Source organism: Plecotus auritus, assembly GCF_963455305.1.
Source record: "Plecotus auritus genome assembly, chromosome: 2".
Lineage (NCBI taxonomy): Eukaryota > Metazoa > Chordata > Mammalia > Chiroptera > Vespertilionidae > Plecotus > Plecotus auritus.
Window position 1 is genome coordinate 107,081,261 of NC_137771.1, and position 16,380 is coordinate 107,097,640.

At 39.6% G+C, this 16,380-nt stretch overlaps 1 protein-coding gene across 4 annotated transcripts in view; it reads right to left on the reverse strand.

The window, feature by feature from the left end:
• XRN1 (5'-3' exoribonuclease 1) overlaps nt 1-16,380 on the reverse strand; it is a 218,960-nt gene that overhangs the window by 26,516 nt on the left and 176,064 nt on the right. For all 4 annotated transcript variants that reach the window (XM_080657184.1, XM_080657185.1, XM_080657183.1 and 1 more), the window contains one exon: nt 8,885-8,993. In XM_080657184.1, coding sequence (XP_080513310.1) covers nt 8,885-8,993 — 109 coding nt within the window. The remainder of the gene's footprint in view (nt 1-8,884; nt 8,994-16,380) is intronic.

The following is a 16,380-nucleotide window of genomic DNA, read 5'->3' on the forward strand; positions in this document are numbered from 1 at the left end:
CCATCAATCAGAACAAGTGGTAATCTGAAGGAGCAAGGTCTCGTGAATACAGCGGGTGGGTTAATATTTCCCAGGCAAGATCTTTTAACGTGTCTTTAACTGGTTTTGAAGTGTGTGATGGTGCGTTATCATGAAGCAAAATTACTTTCCTGTGTCTTCTGGCACATTCTGATCGTTTCACGATCAAAGCATGGTTCAAATTGATTATTTGTTGTCAGTAGCGATCAGTATTAACGGTTTCACCTGATTTTAGAAGCTCATAATACACCACACCTTCCTGATCCCACCAAACACAGAGCATTGTCTTCTTTCCAAAGCGATCTGGCCTTGCAGTCGATGTTGATGGTTGACCTGGATCAACCCATGATTTTGTGCATTTGGGATTCTCAAAATACATCCACTTTTCATTGCCAGTCACAATTCGATGCAAAAAAGACTTTCTTTTGTGCCCCTGAATCAACATTTTACTGATGACTTTTCTGTTTTCCATTTGTCTTTCGTTCAGTTGATGTGGCACCCATTTTCCTTCCTTTAAAATCTTTCCTGTTGCTTGTAAACAATCGAAAATTGTTTGCTGAGCAACATGTAATCTTTCTGCAAGTTGTTTTTGCGTTTGACACGCATCTTCATCCAATAGTGCTTGTAATTGTTGGTCTTCAAACTTTTTTGGTTGACCTGGACGTTCTTTGTCTTTCATATCAAAATCATCACTTTTAAAGCATTTAAACCAGCGTTCACAGGTATCTTGAGATGGAATATGTTTACCATAAGCTTCCCAAAGTATACGATAACTTTCAGCAGCACTTTTCTTCAAAATAAGGTAATGAATTATAACTTCCCGCTAATGCTCCATTTTTGGCACGAAATTCGAAATTTTTAAATATAAAAATATCTATGATGTTAACACCTTCACAAAATTTATAGTTACTCATTACTATAGTTTTGAAGCTTGCTGTCAATACAATTAAATAGCATACATATCAAATCACATATATATCAGCATATGTGTAACTCCATCTATTGAAAAAAATCTGCATTATTAACTGGTACACCTGGTATTCGAGGCAAAGGAAATAATAGGAGAAATGACATGGAGACAGAGAACAAGGAATGTGTCTCTTCTCTCAATAGAACAATTCTGCTAGAAGTGAAGGAGATAATGGAGCTTAACTGAACTCTAGAAGCAGGTTGGTGCCATAATCTGAGCGGTATTGAAGACTATGGAATTAAACTGGTAGACAAAGGGCAACCAATTACAGGAAGGTTTTGAGCAGATAGTAGTGATCTAGTAAGAACTGCGCATTAGGAAGATTAAAATGTCAGTGGCTTATTAAGAGACAAATTAGGATGCTATTTTAGTATTAATGTTAAGGATAAATTGGGGAAATGGTAGGGGAAATGAAAAGGATGAATTAGAAGATGAAGGAAGAAAGTGAAAAAGGAAAGAAGAATAAAGAAAAGAGGGAAGGAGAGAGAAAGGACAAAAAATAAGAAATGTTGAGGAAAGAAGTAGGGGAAGGGAATGGGAGGCAGGAAAAGGGATAGAATGAGAGCAAAGGAGGAAGGGACAAAGCTAGAATAGGAAGGGAAGAGCAGAAACAGAGAGAAGAAAAGAAAGGGGGCAGGAAAAGGAAAGGTAAGGGAGGGAAGGAAAAGAGGAAAGAAAACAATTTTGCAAAAAGGAGGAAAAGAAAAATTGAGTAGACAGTTATCAACATTAAACCTTTATTGAGACACACTCACAAGAAAAGTAATTAGAATTCCACATAATGCAAATAGTTTACATACATTTATGTAAACAATAATTTGAAGAATAATCACAATGTATTTCAATTAAATGTAAAATCCTCAAGTTATATTTATTATATTTATCATATTTATGGGGACATTAATTTGTACAGTGGGACCTCATTTCTTGAACTTAGTTCCAGAAGGCTGTTCAAGAAGTGATTTGTTCGAAAAGCGAATTATTTTTTCCCTTAGAAAGAATGTAAATTGAATTAATCCATTCTATACCTACAAATGATTTCATTTTAACCTTTCTTATATATAGTACATGTCTAATGTACTGTTTTATAAATAAACACTTTTTTTTCTTAAATTTATCATACCATTCCCTACAAGTCTTAAAGGAATCACTTTCAGCACTGGGTCCAGGGATATCTTTCAGGTCCGCTTGAAGCATCTTTGCTTGTTCATATCACTGCCTCCAAAATGCTGTCACGTGGCAGTTTTTCCTTTATCCAAATCAACAACAGTTTTTCTACCTGTGTATAACTGCCTGTGATCATTGTTTTTTTCAAACTCTTGATGGCTTCTTTATGTTTTAAAATTATGCTAACTGTTGACTTCCCCAGCAACAAAAGCATTCCCTCCTTTGTGGCCTGAGAGATGCTTTTTGTCATGCTGAGGTATCAGCAAGACAGGATTGTCAGTTCCAAACACAGAAGTTTGGTTTAACTACCAAGACATTTTTTCTGTCGAGGTTTGACTGTATTTAACTTAAAATATAAAAGGAAAAACAATATAAAGATATTAGAATAAAAATACAGTCTAGCAGTTATCGAACTGACCCAAAGTTATAAAACCACAAAAAATTTTTAAATTACTTTTGAAATAGGAATTTTTAGGGGTAAAACAGGCAGGTTTAGGGAATTTTTAAAATTAAGGGTGTCTATGGAAAAAGCACAGGCTTTGGAGCTGCAAAAAGTTACATTTCCATAAGATAAGGGGGTTGGGGGAGGCAAAAAGTTACATTTCCATAAGACAAGGGAGAGGCAGAAGTTACATTTCCATAAGACAAGGAAGTTGGGAGAGGGAGCAGTTACATTTCCAAAAGATAAGGGAACTATATTAGCAAAAGGTCTATATTTACAAAATAAAGGAGGGCCTCACACGTCCCATGTAAGGTTTGACCTTTGAGCTTAGGAGTAGCTATAGTGACCAAATCAAAGGGGGATAGTGGCCAATCAGAGGGGATATCGAGGCACAAAAACTGCAGCCTTTATAAACCTGGGAAAAAGGAACTCGGTGGGACTCTGTCCCCCTACCCACATGGGAATCTGTGCTGTGAGATTCTTTCCCCCTCCACACGTGGGAGTCTGTACTTGTTCAATAAATTTCCACCTTTACTATACCATATTCCATCCGTGGTTTCATTCTTCAACTCCGATGGACAAAGAGCCTGGGACAAGCCATCCTGCCCAGGGGAACACTGCGTGTTCCAGTCCAAAATTTCCATATCACTTTTTAGAAAAATATTTTAAAGCACTATTTTAATGCTACATGTACTATATAAATACATAAAATACCATGCATATATAATATATAATCTACATATATAAAAGGCTAATATGCTAAGTATCCATCCGGGTAATGATGTCACATAGCAACACTCAGCTTCCTCTCCCTAGCAACTAGCCACCTTGCAGTTTCTTCAGCCCAGGAACATGACTTGTTTTATAGCCAGGTGGAAACATTTTACACTTTAATCAAATGTCTGTGAAGCGTTTTCTGGTGCCTCATCTCATTTGATCCTCCCAGAAGTCCTGGAGTAGGTAGATAGGAGACTCAGTGGAATCCTATTTTCTTTTCATTATCCAGAAAATGGACATTTAGAAAGCTTAGAAACTTTACCCAACTGAAAAGAAGTAAGAAATGGTGGACCTTGAAAATGACTTCAGGTTTTCTCACTGTGCAGAATATAGTCAAACACTGCTGCAGTTAAATATTTTACCCTTTGTTCTCCCTGTGTGATTTACAATAATAATTTGCTTCGTGTTGATTTTTACTGCTGTGTTGCTGACCATTACCTGAAAGAGAAGTTGGGATGCTTCACTGGGCTGAAAAAAGTTTAGCTAAATCAGAAAGCAGGTCTAATTAAGCAAGTTTATTCTATATATGTAAAAGGCTAAGTTGACTTGTGCATGCACGATACACATAAAGCTCTCGCTGGCGCCAATCGTATGCATGTGTTTTGATTTGTCATTGTTGATCGTGATTTGGTTGACACTTCTATTATAGAGAAAGGGTGAATAGCGATATTGAAATATTTCTTCTAATTAATTTCCTTTTAATGTGCACAAATCCGTGCACCGGGCCACTAGTATATAATAAATTAGAATCTGGACTATGTATTTGAAGCTTCTTCTGTTGGAGAGCTCTTCAGCAAACTTTCTACATAGCTTATTCCAGTCCACTCATTTTATTTGGGTCTCTGTTCAAATGTTATGTCCTCAAAGAGGCATTCCTTGACCACCTATTTAAAATAGGACACCTTTATCACTCTACCCTCATAAACGGCCTTATTTTTCATCACAGCATTTATCATTACTACAGATTACGGAATTTATTGTTTGTCTATGATCAGGTTCCACTTTAGAATGTAAAAACTTGTCTGTTTTATTCATTCATGCCCAGCATCTTGCACATAATAGTTCAGGAAGTAGCAGTTTAATAGATAAATGAATGAATAATAAATGAGTCCATTTGGGAATACTTTGATGAAGAGAAGAGAAAAAGTGAAAATGAAGATTCTCATCTCTGCATCTCCTACTGTGATTAACACACACTAGACACAACTGCAAAAAGGAAAAGAGTAAAAATATAAAAACTAGGTAAGAGAATATTAATAACAAAATATTTCTACAGATTTTTAGCAAAAATCTGTAATATAGTTTGGAGTAACTTAATTAGCATTAAGTCTTTACACACAAAAAAGTAACTGGATTACTTTCATTAAAATTTATCTCAAAAAGTAATTAAGAGCCCGGCCGATGTGGCTCAGTGGCTGAGCATTAACCTATGAAGTAGGAGGTCACAGTTTGATTCCCAATCAGGGCACATGCCTGGGTTGTGGGCTTGATACCCAGTTGTAGAAGGCAGCCTACCAATGATTCTCTCTCATTATTGATGTTTCTATCTCTCTATTCCTCTCTGAGATCAATAAAAATCTATATATATAAAACCCTAAGAGACTGAACAACCCAATGACCAGTTGACTGGTTGCTATGACGTGCACTGACCACCAGGGGGCAGACGCTCAATGCAGGAGCTGCCCCCTGGTGGTCAGTACACTCCTCCTACAGCCAACCTCCCGCAGTCCCTCCCCCCACCGGCCATGATTGGCCCCAATCGCCAGCCAGGCCAAGGGAACCCACCTGTGCACGAATTCGTGCACCAGGCCTCTAGTATATTATAAAAGTAAAGTAGAGCAGAGGCATCAGTAAAAATGTCAGATAAGGGTCTCTAAAAATTCTCTCCTACATAAAAGCAATGAGAAAATGGACATAATAACCAGAATCCAAATTTTCAGAATTATGGAAGTTAATCAAAGGCTGGCAGAAATCAGAGGAATGCTTATTCAAGAAGAAAGACAAAATTGCCCTGGCTGGTGTGGCTCAATGGGCTTGGCATCGTCTTGTGCACCAAAGGGTGATGGGTTCAATTCCCAGTCAGGGCACATACTCAAATATTGGGTTTGATCCCTGGTAGGGTGGGTGTAATTGAGCCATCTCTCTCTCTCTCTCCCTCCCTCTCTCTCTAAAATCAATAAAAAAAAATTTTCTCAGGTGAGGATTAAAAAAAAAATCTCAGTAAGGATAGTGAGCTTTGTGGTATTTTAAATTGCTCTAATCCCATTTCACAGTCTCCAGCTCCACACAGCCTTCAGAAATAATAGCTAGCATTTTTGGTGAAAACCCATAAGCCTGGCTGTCACCAGAGAGATCAGAATAAGGTTGGTCTTTCACAGTGTTATTCCTAACAGTCTATGATGTCAGTATTACCATGATATCAAAATCAAAGACATCACATGAACAGAAAATAAAAAATATCCCTTATAAATACAGATGCAAAAATCCTCAAAAAATACTAGCAAACCAAATCTTATAGCTTACAAAAATGATTATACACCATGATCTAGTGAGATTTATTCCAGGAATGCAAGGCTGTTTCAACATATGAAAAACAATCAATGAGATATACCATATTAATGAATAAAGGGTTAGAAACCATGTAATCATCTTAATAGACACAGAAATAGCATTTGACAAAATCTAACACCCTTCCAAGAAAAACTAAAAACACCATAGGAATAGAAGGGAATTTCCTCACTTAGCAAAAGGGGCTTCTACCAAAACCCCACAACTAATATTACACTTAATGCTGAAAAATTGAAAGCTATCCCAAAGATCAAGACAAGATAAGAATGTTCACTCTCACCACTTCTATTCAACATCATACTGGTAGTTCTAGCCCCAGCAACTAGGCAAGAAAAATAAAAGGCATCCAGATTGTACAGGAAAAACATGAAACTATATATGCAAAGGCCACAAAAAATTAGGGATTATAAACAAGTTCCAAAAGATGGAAGGATACAAGATCAGTACACAAAAGTCAGTTTTATTTCTATATATAGCAATGAACAATAAAAAAATTTTTTTAAAGAAAACAGTTCCACCCTAGCCAGTTTGGCTTAGTGGATAGAGTGTCGGCCTGAAGACCAAAGGATCCTGGGTTCGATTATGGTCAAGGGCACGTACCTTGGTTGCAGGCTCCTCCCCGGCCAGGACCCTGGTAAGGGCTCATGCAGGAGGCAACCAATGAATGTGTTTCTTTCACACTGATATTTCTGTCTTTCCCTCTCTCTTTCAGTCTCCCTAAAAATCAATGGAAAAATATCCTCGGGTGAAGATTAACAACAACAACAAAATAATAATAATAAAAAGAAAATAGTTCCACTTACAATAGCAATAAAAAAAAAATACTTAGAACTAAATTTAACCAAAAAAAATGCACGACTTGCCCAGCGGTATGGCTCAGTGGTTGAGTATCAACTTATGAATCAGGTCGCGTAGTTCAATTCCCAGGACAGGTCAGGGCACATGCAGGGGTTACAACCTCAATCCCCAGTAGGGGACATGCAGGAGGCAGCCGATCAATGATTCTCTGTCATCATTGATGTTTCTATCTCTCTCTCCCTCTCCCTAAAAAAAAAGGGCAAGACTTGTACGCTGAAAATTACAAGACCATCACTGAAATAAATTAAAGACCTAAATAAATGGAAAGACATTTTGCATTCATGGATAGGAAGACTTAATATTGTTAAAAAGACAATACCACCTAAAGTGATCTACAGATTCAATATAATCTCTATAAAAATTCCAATTGCCATTTTTGCAGAAATAAATAAGCTGATCCTAAAATTCTTATGAAAATACAAGGGATCAGTACAGACAAAATAATCTGGGTGGAAAGTAGTTGGAGTCAAACACCACAATTTCAAAACTAAGACAAAGGTACAGTAATTAGGATGGTGTGTTGTTCCCATAAAGATGGCATATAGAACAATGGAATGGAATTAAGAGGCCAGAAATAAACCTATACATCTATGGTAATCTGATTTTTGACAAGGGTGCCAAGACAATTCAATAGGGAAAGAACAGTATTTAAGCAAATGGTGCTGGGACAACCAGATATCCATATGCAAAAGAATGAATAGAGATCCTCCTACCTCATAACATATTCAAACACAAAAATGGAAAAAAAGAACTAAATGTAAGAGCTAAAACTAAAAAACTCTTAGGGGAAAAAAAGGTCTAAATCTTTGTGATCTTGGATTAGGCAATGCTTTCTTGGTTATGACAACTAAAGCACAAGCAACAACAACAACAAAAAGTAGAAAAAATATTGGATAAGCCTGAGGTATACAGAATACATAAAGAATTCTTATGAATCAGGAATAAAAAGACAAATAACCCAATTTTAAAATGAGCAAGTAATTTGAATAGACATTTCACCAAAGAAGATACATAAACAGCCAATAGGCACATGAAAAGATGCTCAACATTACTTGTCATTAATGAATGGAAAGTGAAAAGCACAGAGGGTTCACTTTACACCCACTAGGATGGCTATAATAAAAATGATGGGCGATAACAAGTGCTATAGAGGATGTGGAAAAGTTAGGCCCTTATACATTGCTGATAGAAATGTAAAATGGTATAACTAGTTTGGAGAAAAGTTTGATAGTTCCACAAAGTGGTAAACATAGATATAACATGACTCAGTAATTCCACTCATTCATATATACCCAAGAGAACTGCAAACATATGTTCACACAAAAATTTGCACACAGGTATTCACAGCAGCATTATTCATTATAACCCCAAAGTGGAAACTTCCCAAATGTCCATCAATAGATGTATGGTAAACAAAATGTAGTATTTGTACAATGCAATTTGTTTTAGCCAAAAAAAAAGGAATGAAGTATTGATACGTCTCAACATACAACATTGAAGACCCTTGAAAACATTATGCCAACAGAAAGAAGCCAGCGATAGCCCTAGTTGGGTAGCTTATTTGGTGGAGCATTGTCCCATTCACTGAAAGGTTGCAGGTTTGATTTCCAGTCAGGGCACATATCTAGATTGCCAGTTTGATCCCTGGGGTGTGTACAGGAGGCAACAGATTGATGTTTCTCTCTCTCTCTCTCTCTCTTTCTCTCTCATCAATAAAAACATGTCCTCAAATGAGGATTAAAGAAAATAAAGAAGCCAGCCATAAAAGGTCATACATATTTTATGATTCCATTTATATGAAATGTCTAGAATAAGACAATCCATAAAGGCAGTAAGTCAGTCAGTAGTTGGCAGGGGCTACAGGAACGACCGCTAATAGGTGTGATATTTCTTTTTGGGGGAGATGAAAATATTTCAATATAGATAGTGGAACTGATTGCATAACTTTGTGAAAATATCAAAAAAACCACTGATTGCACTTTAAAATGATCAATTTTTGTTATGTAAATTAAAACTTAGTAAAGTTGTTAATTAATAAAAATAAAAGCAGCACCATAAGTATACTTTTCTAACTTAAAACTTACATTTTCTGTGAGGCTCATGTTTTCTTTGCTGACATTTAACACTGTTGTCATTTAAGCCAGATTTATGATGTTGAGTTACTTGACTTGATTCTTGAGGTAGAACTGCACCCTGAAAGTTAAAATTCTTATAAATGATTTAAAGAAACTTTTATTATTATAACTACTTCTTTTCTTCAATGTTTAATAAATAATTATTTTTAATTAAAATTATATCTCTCTAGAAACAAATTAAGGAATGCAGAAAAGTACAGAGAATTTTAAAAACCACTCAAACCCACCACCTAGAAATAACCATTATTAACATAATGATCATCATTCCTTATGTTTCTCTATGTATTACTTAGCAAGATACATAGAAAACTATCATTTACAATAATGCTGTTTTCAACAGAAAAAATTAAATATAGTTTTGCTTGAAGTTAACACAGAAACTTAAAGAAATAAACTTTAGGTAAGTGTTTCTTCCAAGCAGAAATAGCACTCTCTAAAGACCCTCTAGATTTGCTACAGAATCCTCCTCTTTCTGGGGGGAGGTGGGAAATAAGTAGGTGCTATAGAACATGTGCAAGGTAAGGATGGGTATCTGTGGCTCATTATACTATACTCTTGTCTTCATTATGTTAAAAATTTCCATTAAAAACTTTTGGAAAATCCATCATTTCTACCTCTGATGTGAAAGTTGAGAATATTAGTCCTTCTTCATCCCTTTCCTCCCAAGACCTTATTTTTATTAATACTTATATTGTTAAAGTTTTCAAATGATGGAAGACTATGACCAGATAGCAAGACTGACTATAAAGCTACAATAATTAGGCAGTACAGGAATGGACAGAATTAGCAAAATGACTTAAGTTTTGTCTAATGATCAGATTAGATCACTTTGTTTTCTGATAGGGAAAGAACGCCTGAAGGCAAAAAAGACATAATTTCCACAGTTGAAGAGGAAAAGGAAGCAAAAGCAGATGTTCAATACAAATTTATCATTTTACATTTAAAAAAAAAATCCTCACCTGAAGATATACTTATTGATTTTAGAGAGAGGAAGAGAGGGAGAGTAGAGAGAAGGGGGGGGGGGGGGAGAGGGAGAGAGAGAGAGAAAGAAAAAGAGGGAAGGGGAGGAGAGGGGAAAATAGGGGAGGGGAGGGAAGGGGAGGGGGGAGCCTTAGGTATGTAACCTTTCAGTGTATGGGACAACACTCCAACCAACTGAGCCACACCAGCCAGGGCTATCAATTCACAATTTTGCTTTTGGTGGGCCCTATTTATTTTTTCTGAGCATAGACAAATAATGAACACTGGGTACAAAGGCATATCATATCCTACTTGGCAGTAGGCTCAGAAATAGTTGTGATATGCACCATAGTGTGTAGGAAGGTCCAATGAGCTCATACGCATTTAACACCCAGGGCACTTTAGTCTTTAAGAATCAAAAGGGCCAAGAGATTTCTATTTGCACAGCACAATGGTTGGCGGGGTACATTATGGGAGATTTTGACTCTAAGAACATCAGGATCAATAAACTGGTATGAACAAATATTGTGTTAGTGTCTATTATGCTCCAGGAATGTTAAGACGTACTTTGCATCAATTATCTTAATTTCATTAGAAAAATACTATGATTATAAAAATGCTTTGGTTTATTTTGATTCCATTGCATAGATGACTAAACTGTGGCTCAAAGTGATAAAGTAATTTAGTTACAGTACTAAATAATAGGAGAACTGACATTTGAGTTCTAACTCTAAAACTCAAGTTCACAGTACCATTTCAGAGAAAAAGTGTGTCATAAGTTTAATTAGGAAGAAAACATTCTCGTTTTTAGAGAGAGGGGAAGAGGGAGAGTAGAGAGGGAGGGAAAGGGGGAGAGAGAGAGAGAGAGAGAGAGAGAGTGAGTTTTTTGAGTTGTTCTATTTACATAAAGCTATTTGTTAGTCATATTTTCATATTTTGCCAATAAAGGCTTGGATTTTTTTAAAGACTTTTTTTTTTTTAAAGAGCAGTTTTAGGTTCACAACAAAATTGCCCCCTGCCATCACACATTCATAGCCTCATCATTATCAAGATACCCCATGAGAGGGGTATACTAGTATTTGTCACAACGGATGAATCTACATTGACACATCTCCCAACGTCCATAGTTTACACTGGGTTCACTCTTGGTTTTGTACCTTCTATGGTTAGGACAAATGTATAATGACAAGTATTCACTACTATAGTATGGATGAAAAAGGTTCTGTAATAAATCTAACAGGGTGATCTGATCATAAATTTCGAACTGGGAAGGTCATGGTGGGTAAGTCAAGCCTCAGGCCTATAACTTCCCTAATAAAAGGTTATCTTTTCCTTAAGCAAGCCCCATCCCTTGTTTCTGTGCATCTAGATTGATACAGCTTTAAAATGTCTTTTTCAGATTCCTCAGAAGGGTAACCACCCTCAAGACCACACATAACCTTGTTATCCTGTAACCAATCATTGCTGTTTCTCTTCCTTGCTTTCTTATAGATCCATTTATCTTCCATATGTTCCCTTCCTAATTCCAAATGAGAAAACACATTGCAAACTCTCATTCTGGGGAGCAACTGAGATCTTGCTTCCTGACAGATTGTCAACATTGGTGAAATAAACTCATAAAAATTCTTTACAGGTTTGGACGTGTCTCTTATGTCATCAACGACAACAGTATTACACCGAGCATTTTTCAGTGCCCTAAAAATCTTCAGTGCACTTATTCCTTCCTCCCTCTCTCCCTAACCTTGGAAACCACTGACCTTTTTTTTCTTTCATATTTTTATTTATTTCAGAGAGAGAGATATAGAAACATCAGTGATGAGAGAGAATCACTGATTTGCTGCTTCCTGCATGCCCCCTACTGGGGATCGAGCCCACAACCTGGCATGTGCCCTGACTGAGAATTGAACCGTGACCTCCTGGTTCATAGATCAACGCTCAGCCACTGAGCCATGTCAGCTGGGAAGCCACTGATCTTTTTAATGTCTCTATAGTTTTGCCTTTTCCAGAAGCTTAACGTTTTTATTGGGTTGAGTTTTTTAGAATTTGCTCATTGGATGAATATCAGGCTGCTTTTAAATGCCTCATGGATATATGTGTTGTATGTGATGGCTCAGAATTCTTGGAACACACAGCAGATCAAACACTGATGTATTAAACTGACATCTATATAATAAAGAGATAATATGCAAATTGGTCCTAACAGCATCACAGTAACGACCAATTTGCATATTAATAGGCCAGCAGGAGGCTGCACACGCAGCAGGGGGACTTTCTGTATCCCGGGCACCCGCTGCGGCAGGAGGCAGGCCTGTGTCCTGGGCGCCCGCGGCAGCAGGAGTCAGGCCTGGGTCCATCACCGGTTAGAAGGCATCCCAGGGTGAGGACCATTACCTCAGCCAGAACTCAAGATGGTCTCCTAGCCTGGCCTGGCCCCTCTTCAGAGGCAGCCCCTTTCCTCCATGTAGACTGCAGAGGACAGACAGGGATGCCTAAGAGGCTGGAGCCATGGTGCCCCATCCCTACCCTACTTCCCTGGCCTCCTTCACCTGTGGCCCCCACAGAGGGGTATGTATGAGAGCCCTTCCCCTGCTACCTCTCACCACTGTCTCCAGCCATCCCTCAGCACACAGGCATATCGGCTTTCAAACTTGCCCTACTCACTTCCTCTCACCCTCTTCCAGGGCCTCTGCTATGGATGGGGCCTTTGGAATCCAGGGCTCTAGGGTTTTACAACAGAGCTGGGGTGGGAAAGGGTAAACAGCACCAAAGATGGCTGATATGGCCACCCACCTCTGCCTCAGCTTGACCAATTAGTTCAGCTTCAGAACGTGGCACTCAGAGGGGATTGCTACTTCCCCAGCAACTAGGGCCTCGGCCCCAGTGCCAACCTCCTCTCCCCCTGGGCCCTTCCCACAGCTGGTGCTTGCTGCATCTCTGTGACTTACTTAACCACCCCTTCCTTCCCTGTTCCTACAAAGGAGGCTGTATCTTTGTATGTTATCCTATCTAATAAAAGAGTAACATGCAAATTGACTGTCACTCCAACACATAAGATGGCCGCCACAAGATGGCCAGCAGGGAAGGGCAGTTGGGAGGGATCAGACCTGCAGGGGAGGGCAGTTAGGGGTGACCAGGCCGGTGGAGGAGGCAAGTTGGGGGCGACTGGGCCTGCAGGGAAGGGCAGTTGGGGGAGGACCCAGGCCTGCAGGGGAGGGCAGTAAGGGGTGACCAGGCCTGCAGGGGAGGGCAGTTAGGGGCAATCAGGCTGGCAGGGGAGCAGTTAGGCATCAATCAGGCTGGCAGGGGAGTGGTTAGGGGTGATCAGGCTGGCAGGCAGAAGCAGTTAGGGGCAATCAGGAAGGCAGGCAGGCGAGCAGTTGGGAGCCAGCAGTCCTGGATTGTGAGAGGGATGTTCGACTGCCCTAAACGGGCAGTCGGACATTCCTCGAGGTCCCAGAATGGAGAGGGTGCAGGCTGAGCTGAGGGACAAACACCCCTGTGCATGAATTTCGTGCACCGGGCCTCTAGTATTCATATAAACTTTGTAACATTTTGGGAGAAAAAAAAACCACGATGACCAAGTGAATGCCGCAATGTCCAGAGTCCGGCACAGGAGAACGGAGAGAAGCGAGAATTCCATAAGCTGGTTGATGCCAAGATGTTTCTGAGTGACTGCATGGCGTGTGACCGCAGAGGAAGGAGTCCAAGTTTCTCAGCAGAACACCAAGGACTTCTTCCATGTTCTGAACCTTTGCTTTGGTTTTCAGAATTCCCTGCTCCCCATCTGTTGGCTCCCTCCCTCTGAGGGACACTGTCGTCATCACATGGGTGCAACTGGAATATCGTATCTCGTATCCTTTTATCCGACAATGAAAAAATCCCAAAGAATAAGAATGGAGACAGACTACTGTCCTTTATGCTTAAAAAAACAACCCTGGAAGTGTCCTGCGAAGAGCTGAGACTTGGTTCTGTCCACACGCCTCAGAGACACTGGATGAGGAAATGGCCTGGCTTGGCCCTGACTTTACCCACTTATGTTACTCTTGAAGGTGTCTTTGCCACAATGTGAATAAACTGCCACCTTTTGGAATAGGGGCTCATACGAAAGTCTGCATTCCCAACTTTTCTTGAAACGGATCTATGTTCTGCAGCTGTGGCCACCGTCCTGAGACCAGGTCCTGTAGGTGGGAATTAGGGGGCACTGGAGTGGAGCCCCCCCCCCATGCCCTTTTACATTCAGGGATTGAGCTGAACTCACTTTGGGGGAGGCCTGGCAAGGGTGACAGGTGTTACATGGTCCCTCCCTGGGTGGGGTCAGGCAGATGAAGGCCGGCCAGCCTGCCCCACAATTGGGTGAGATAGCATCCTCTGTGTCCATCTCTCACCCCGTGGACGCAGCCACTCCCCTAAGCTCTGGGCAGCCCTCTGTGTTCCACGACAGCACGCTCTGCCCTCACATGCTGCTCACCCTAAGTGAGAAGGAAGAGAGCAGTTGGCCCACAGACAACTACACAGAAAGATAGGGCTCATGGCTGGTGAGCACAGTGGTGGTGGCAGGAGCCTCTCCTGCCTCCGTGGCAGCACTAAGGAGCAGCAAGCCGAGTTGTAAGGAGCAGTGAGCAGGTGGGTGGTAAGGAGTGAGGGGTCCCGGACTGCGAGAGGGATTTCCAACTATTGGCTTAGGCCCGTTCCCCATGGAACGGGCCTAAGCTGGCAGGCGGACATCCCCTGAGGGGTCCCGGACTGTGAGAGGGTGCAGGCTGGGCTGGGGGACGTGCCCCCCCCCCCGCCCCAGTGCACGAATTTTGTGCACCGGGCCTCTAGTAAATAATGAAATAGCAACCAGTCACAGGAAATGTATATAGAACATTCTGAGAAAACATATCAAGTGTTGAAAAAGGTAGTAACATGACTATTACACCCTGAGACTTAGGGGAATTTTGGAAGTGAGGGAGGAATAGCATCCTAAGTGAAAGGAAAGAGAAGTACAGATAACCTGAAATGGGAATTATCTATTTGTAGGAAAGGGAAGGTAAAGAGACCAATTTGACTGGAACAGACCATTTTACCAAGTACTTGGATATGCTTTATGTAAAAATCAGGTAGGGTTAGATTATAGAAGAACTAAATATTAGTTTGAGTACAGGCTGAATTCTAGCAACTAAACAGGGAGCCCTATACATTCTAAGTATTTAAATTATACTATCTTAGGGCTGGAAAAGACCTCCAAGGTGATCTAAGTCCACCAACTTAATTTTATACCAGGTGTACCGGTTAATAATACGGATTTTTTTCAATAGATGGAGTTACACATATGTTGATATATATGCAATTTGATATATATGCTATTTTGTTGTATTGACAGCAAGCTTCAAAACTTCATATGTCAAATTTTGTGAAGGTGTTAACATCATAGATATTTTTTCACTTAAAAATGTCAAATTTAGTGCCAAAAATAGAGCATTTACAGGAAGTTTTAATTCATTACTTTACTTTGAAGAAAAGTGCTGCTGAAAGTTATCGTATACTTTGGGAAGCTTATGGTGAACATGCTTCATCTCAAGATATTTGTGAACGCTGGTTTAAATGCTTTAAAAGTGATGATTTTGATATGAAAGACAAAGAACGTCCAGGTCAACCAAAAAAGTTTGAAGACTAACAATTACAAGCACTTGGATGAAGATGCGTGTCAAATGCAAAAACAACTTGCAGAAAGATTACATGTTGCTTAGCAAACAATTTCCGATTGTTTACAAGCAATGGGAAAGATTTTAAAGGAAGGAAAATGGGTGCCACAACAACTGAACGAAAGACAAATGGAAAACAGAAAAGTCATCAGTAAAATGTTGATTCAAGGGCACAAAAGAAAGTCTTTTTTGCATCGAATTGTGATTGGCAATGAAAAGTGGATATATTTTGAGAATCCCAAATGCACAAAATCATGGGATGATCCAGGTCAACCATCAACATCGACTGCAAGGTCAAATCGCTTTGGAAAGAAGACAATGCTCTGCGTTTGGTGGGATCAGGAAGGTGTGGTGTATTATGAGCTTCTAAAATCAGGTGAAACCGTTAATACTAATTGCTACTGACAACAAATAATCAATTTGAACCATGCTTTGATCGTAAAACAACCAGGATGTTCCAGAGGACACAACAAAGTAATTTTGCTTCATGCTGACGCACCATCACACACTTCAAAACCAGTTAAAGACACGTCAAAAGATCTTGCCTGGGACGTATTAACCCACCCGCTGTATTCACGAGACTTTGCTCCTTCAGATTACCACTTGTTCTGATTGATGGCACATGCACTTTCTGAGCAGCACTTCAAAACTTACGAAGAAGTGGAAAATTGGGTCTCTGAATAGTTTGCCTCAAAACAAGAGAAGTTCTATTGGGACGGTATCCACAAATTACCTGAAAGATGGGGGAAATGTGTAGCTAGTGATGGACATTACTTTGAATAAAGCACTTTTGATGTT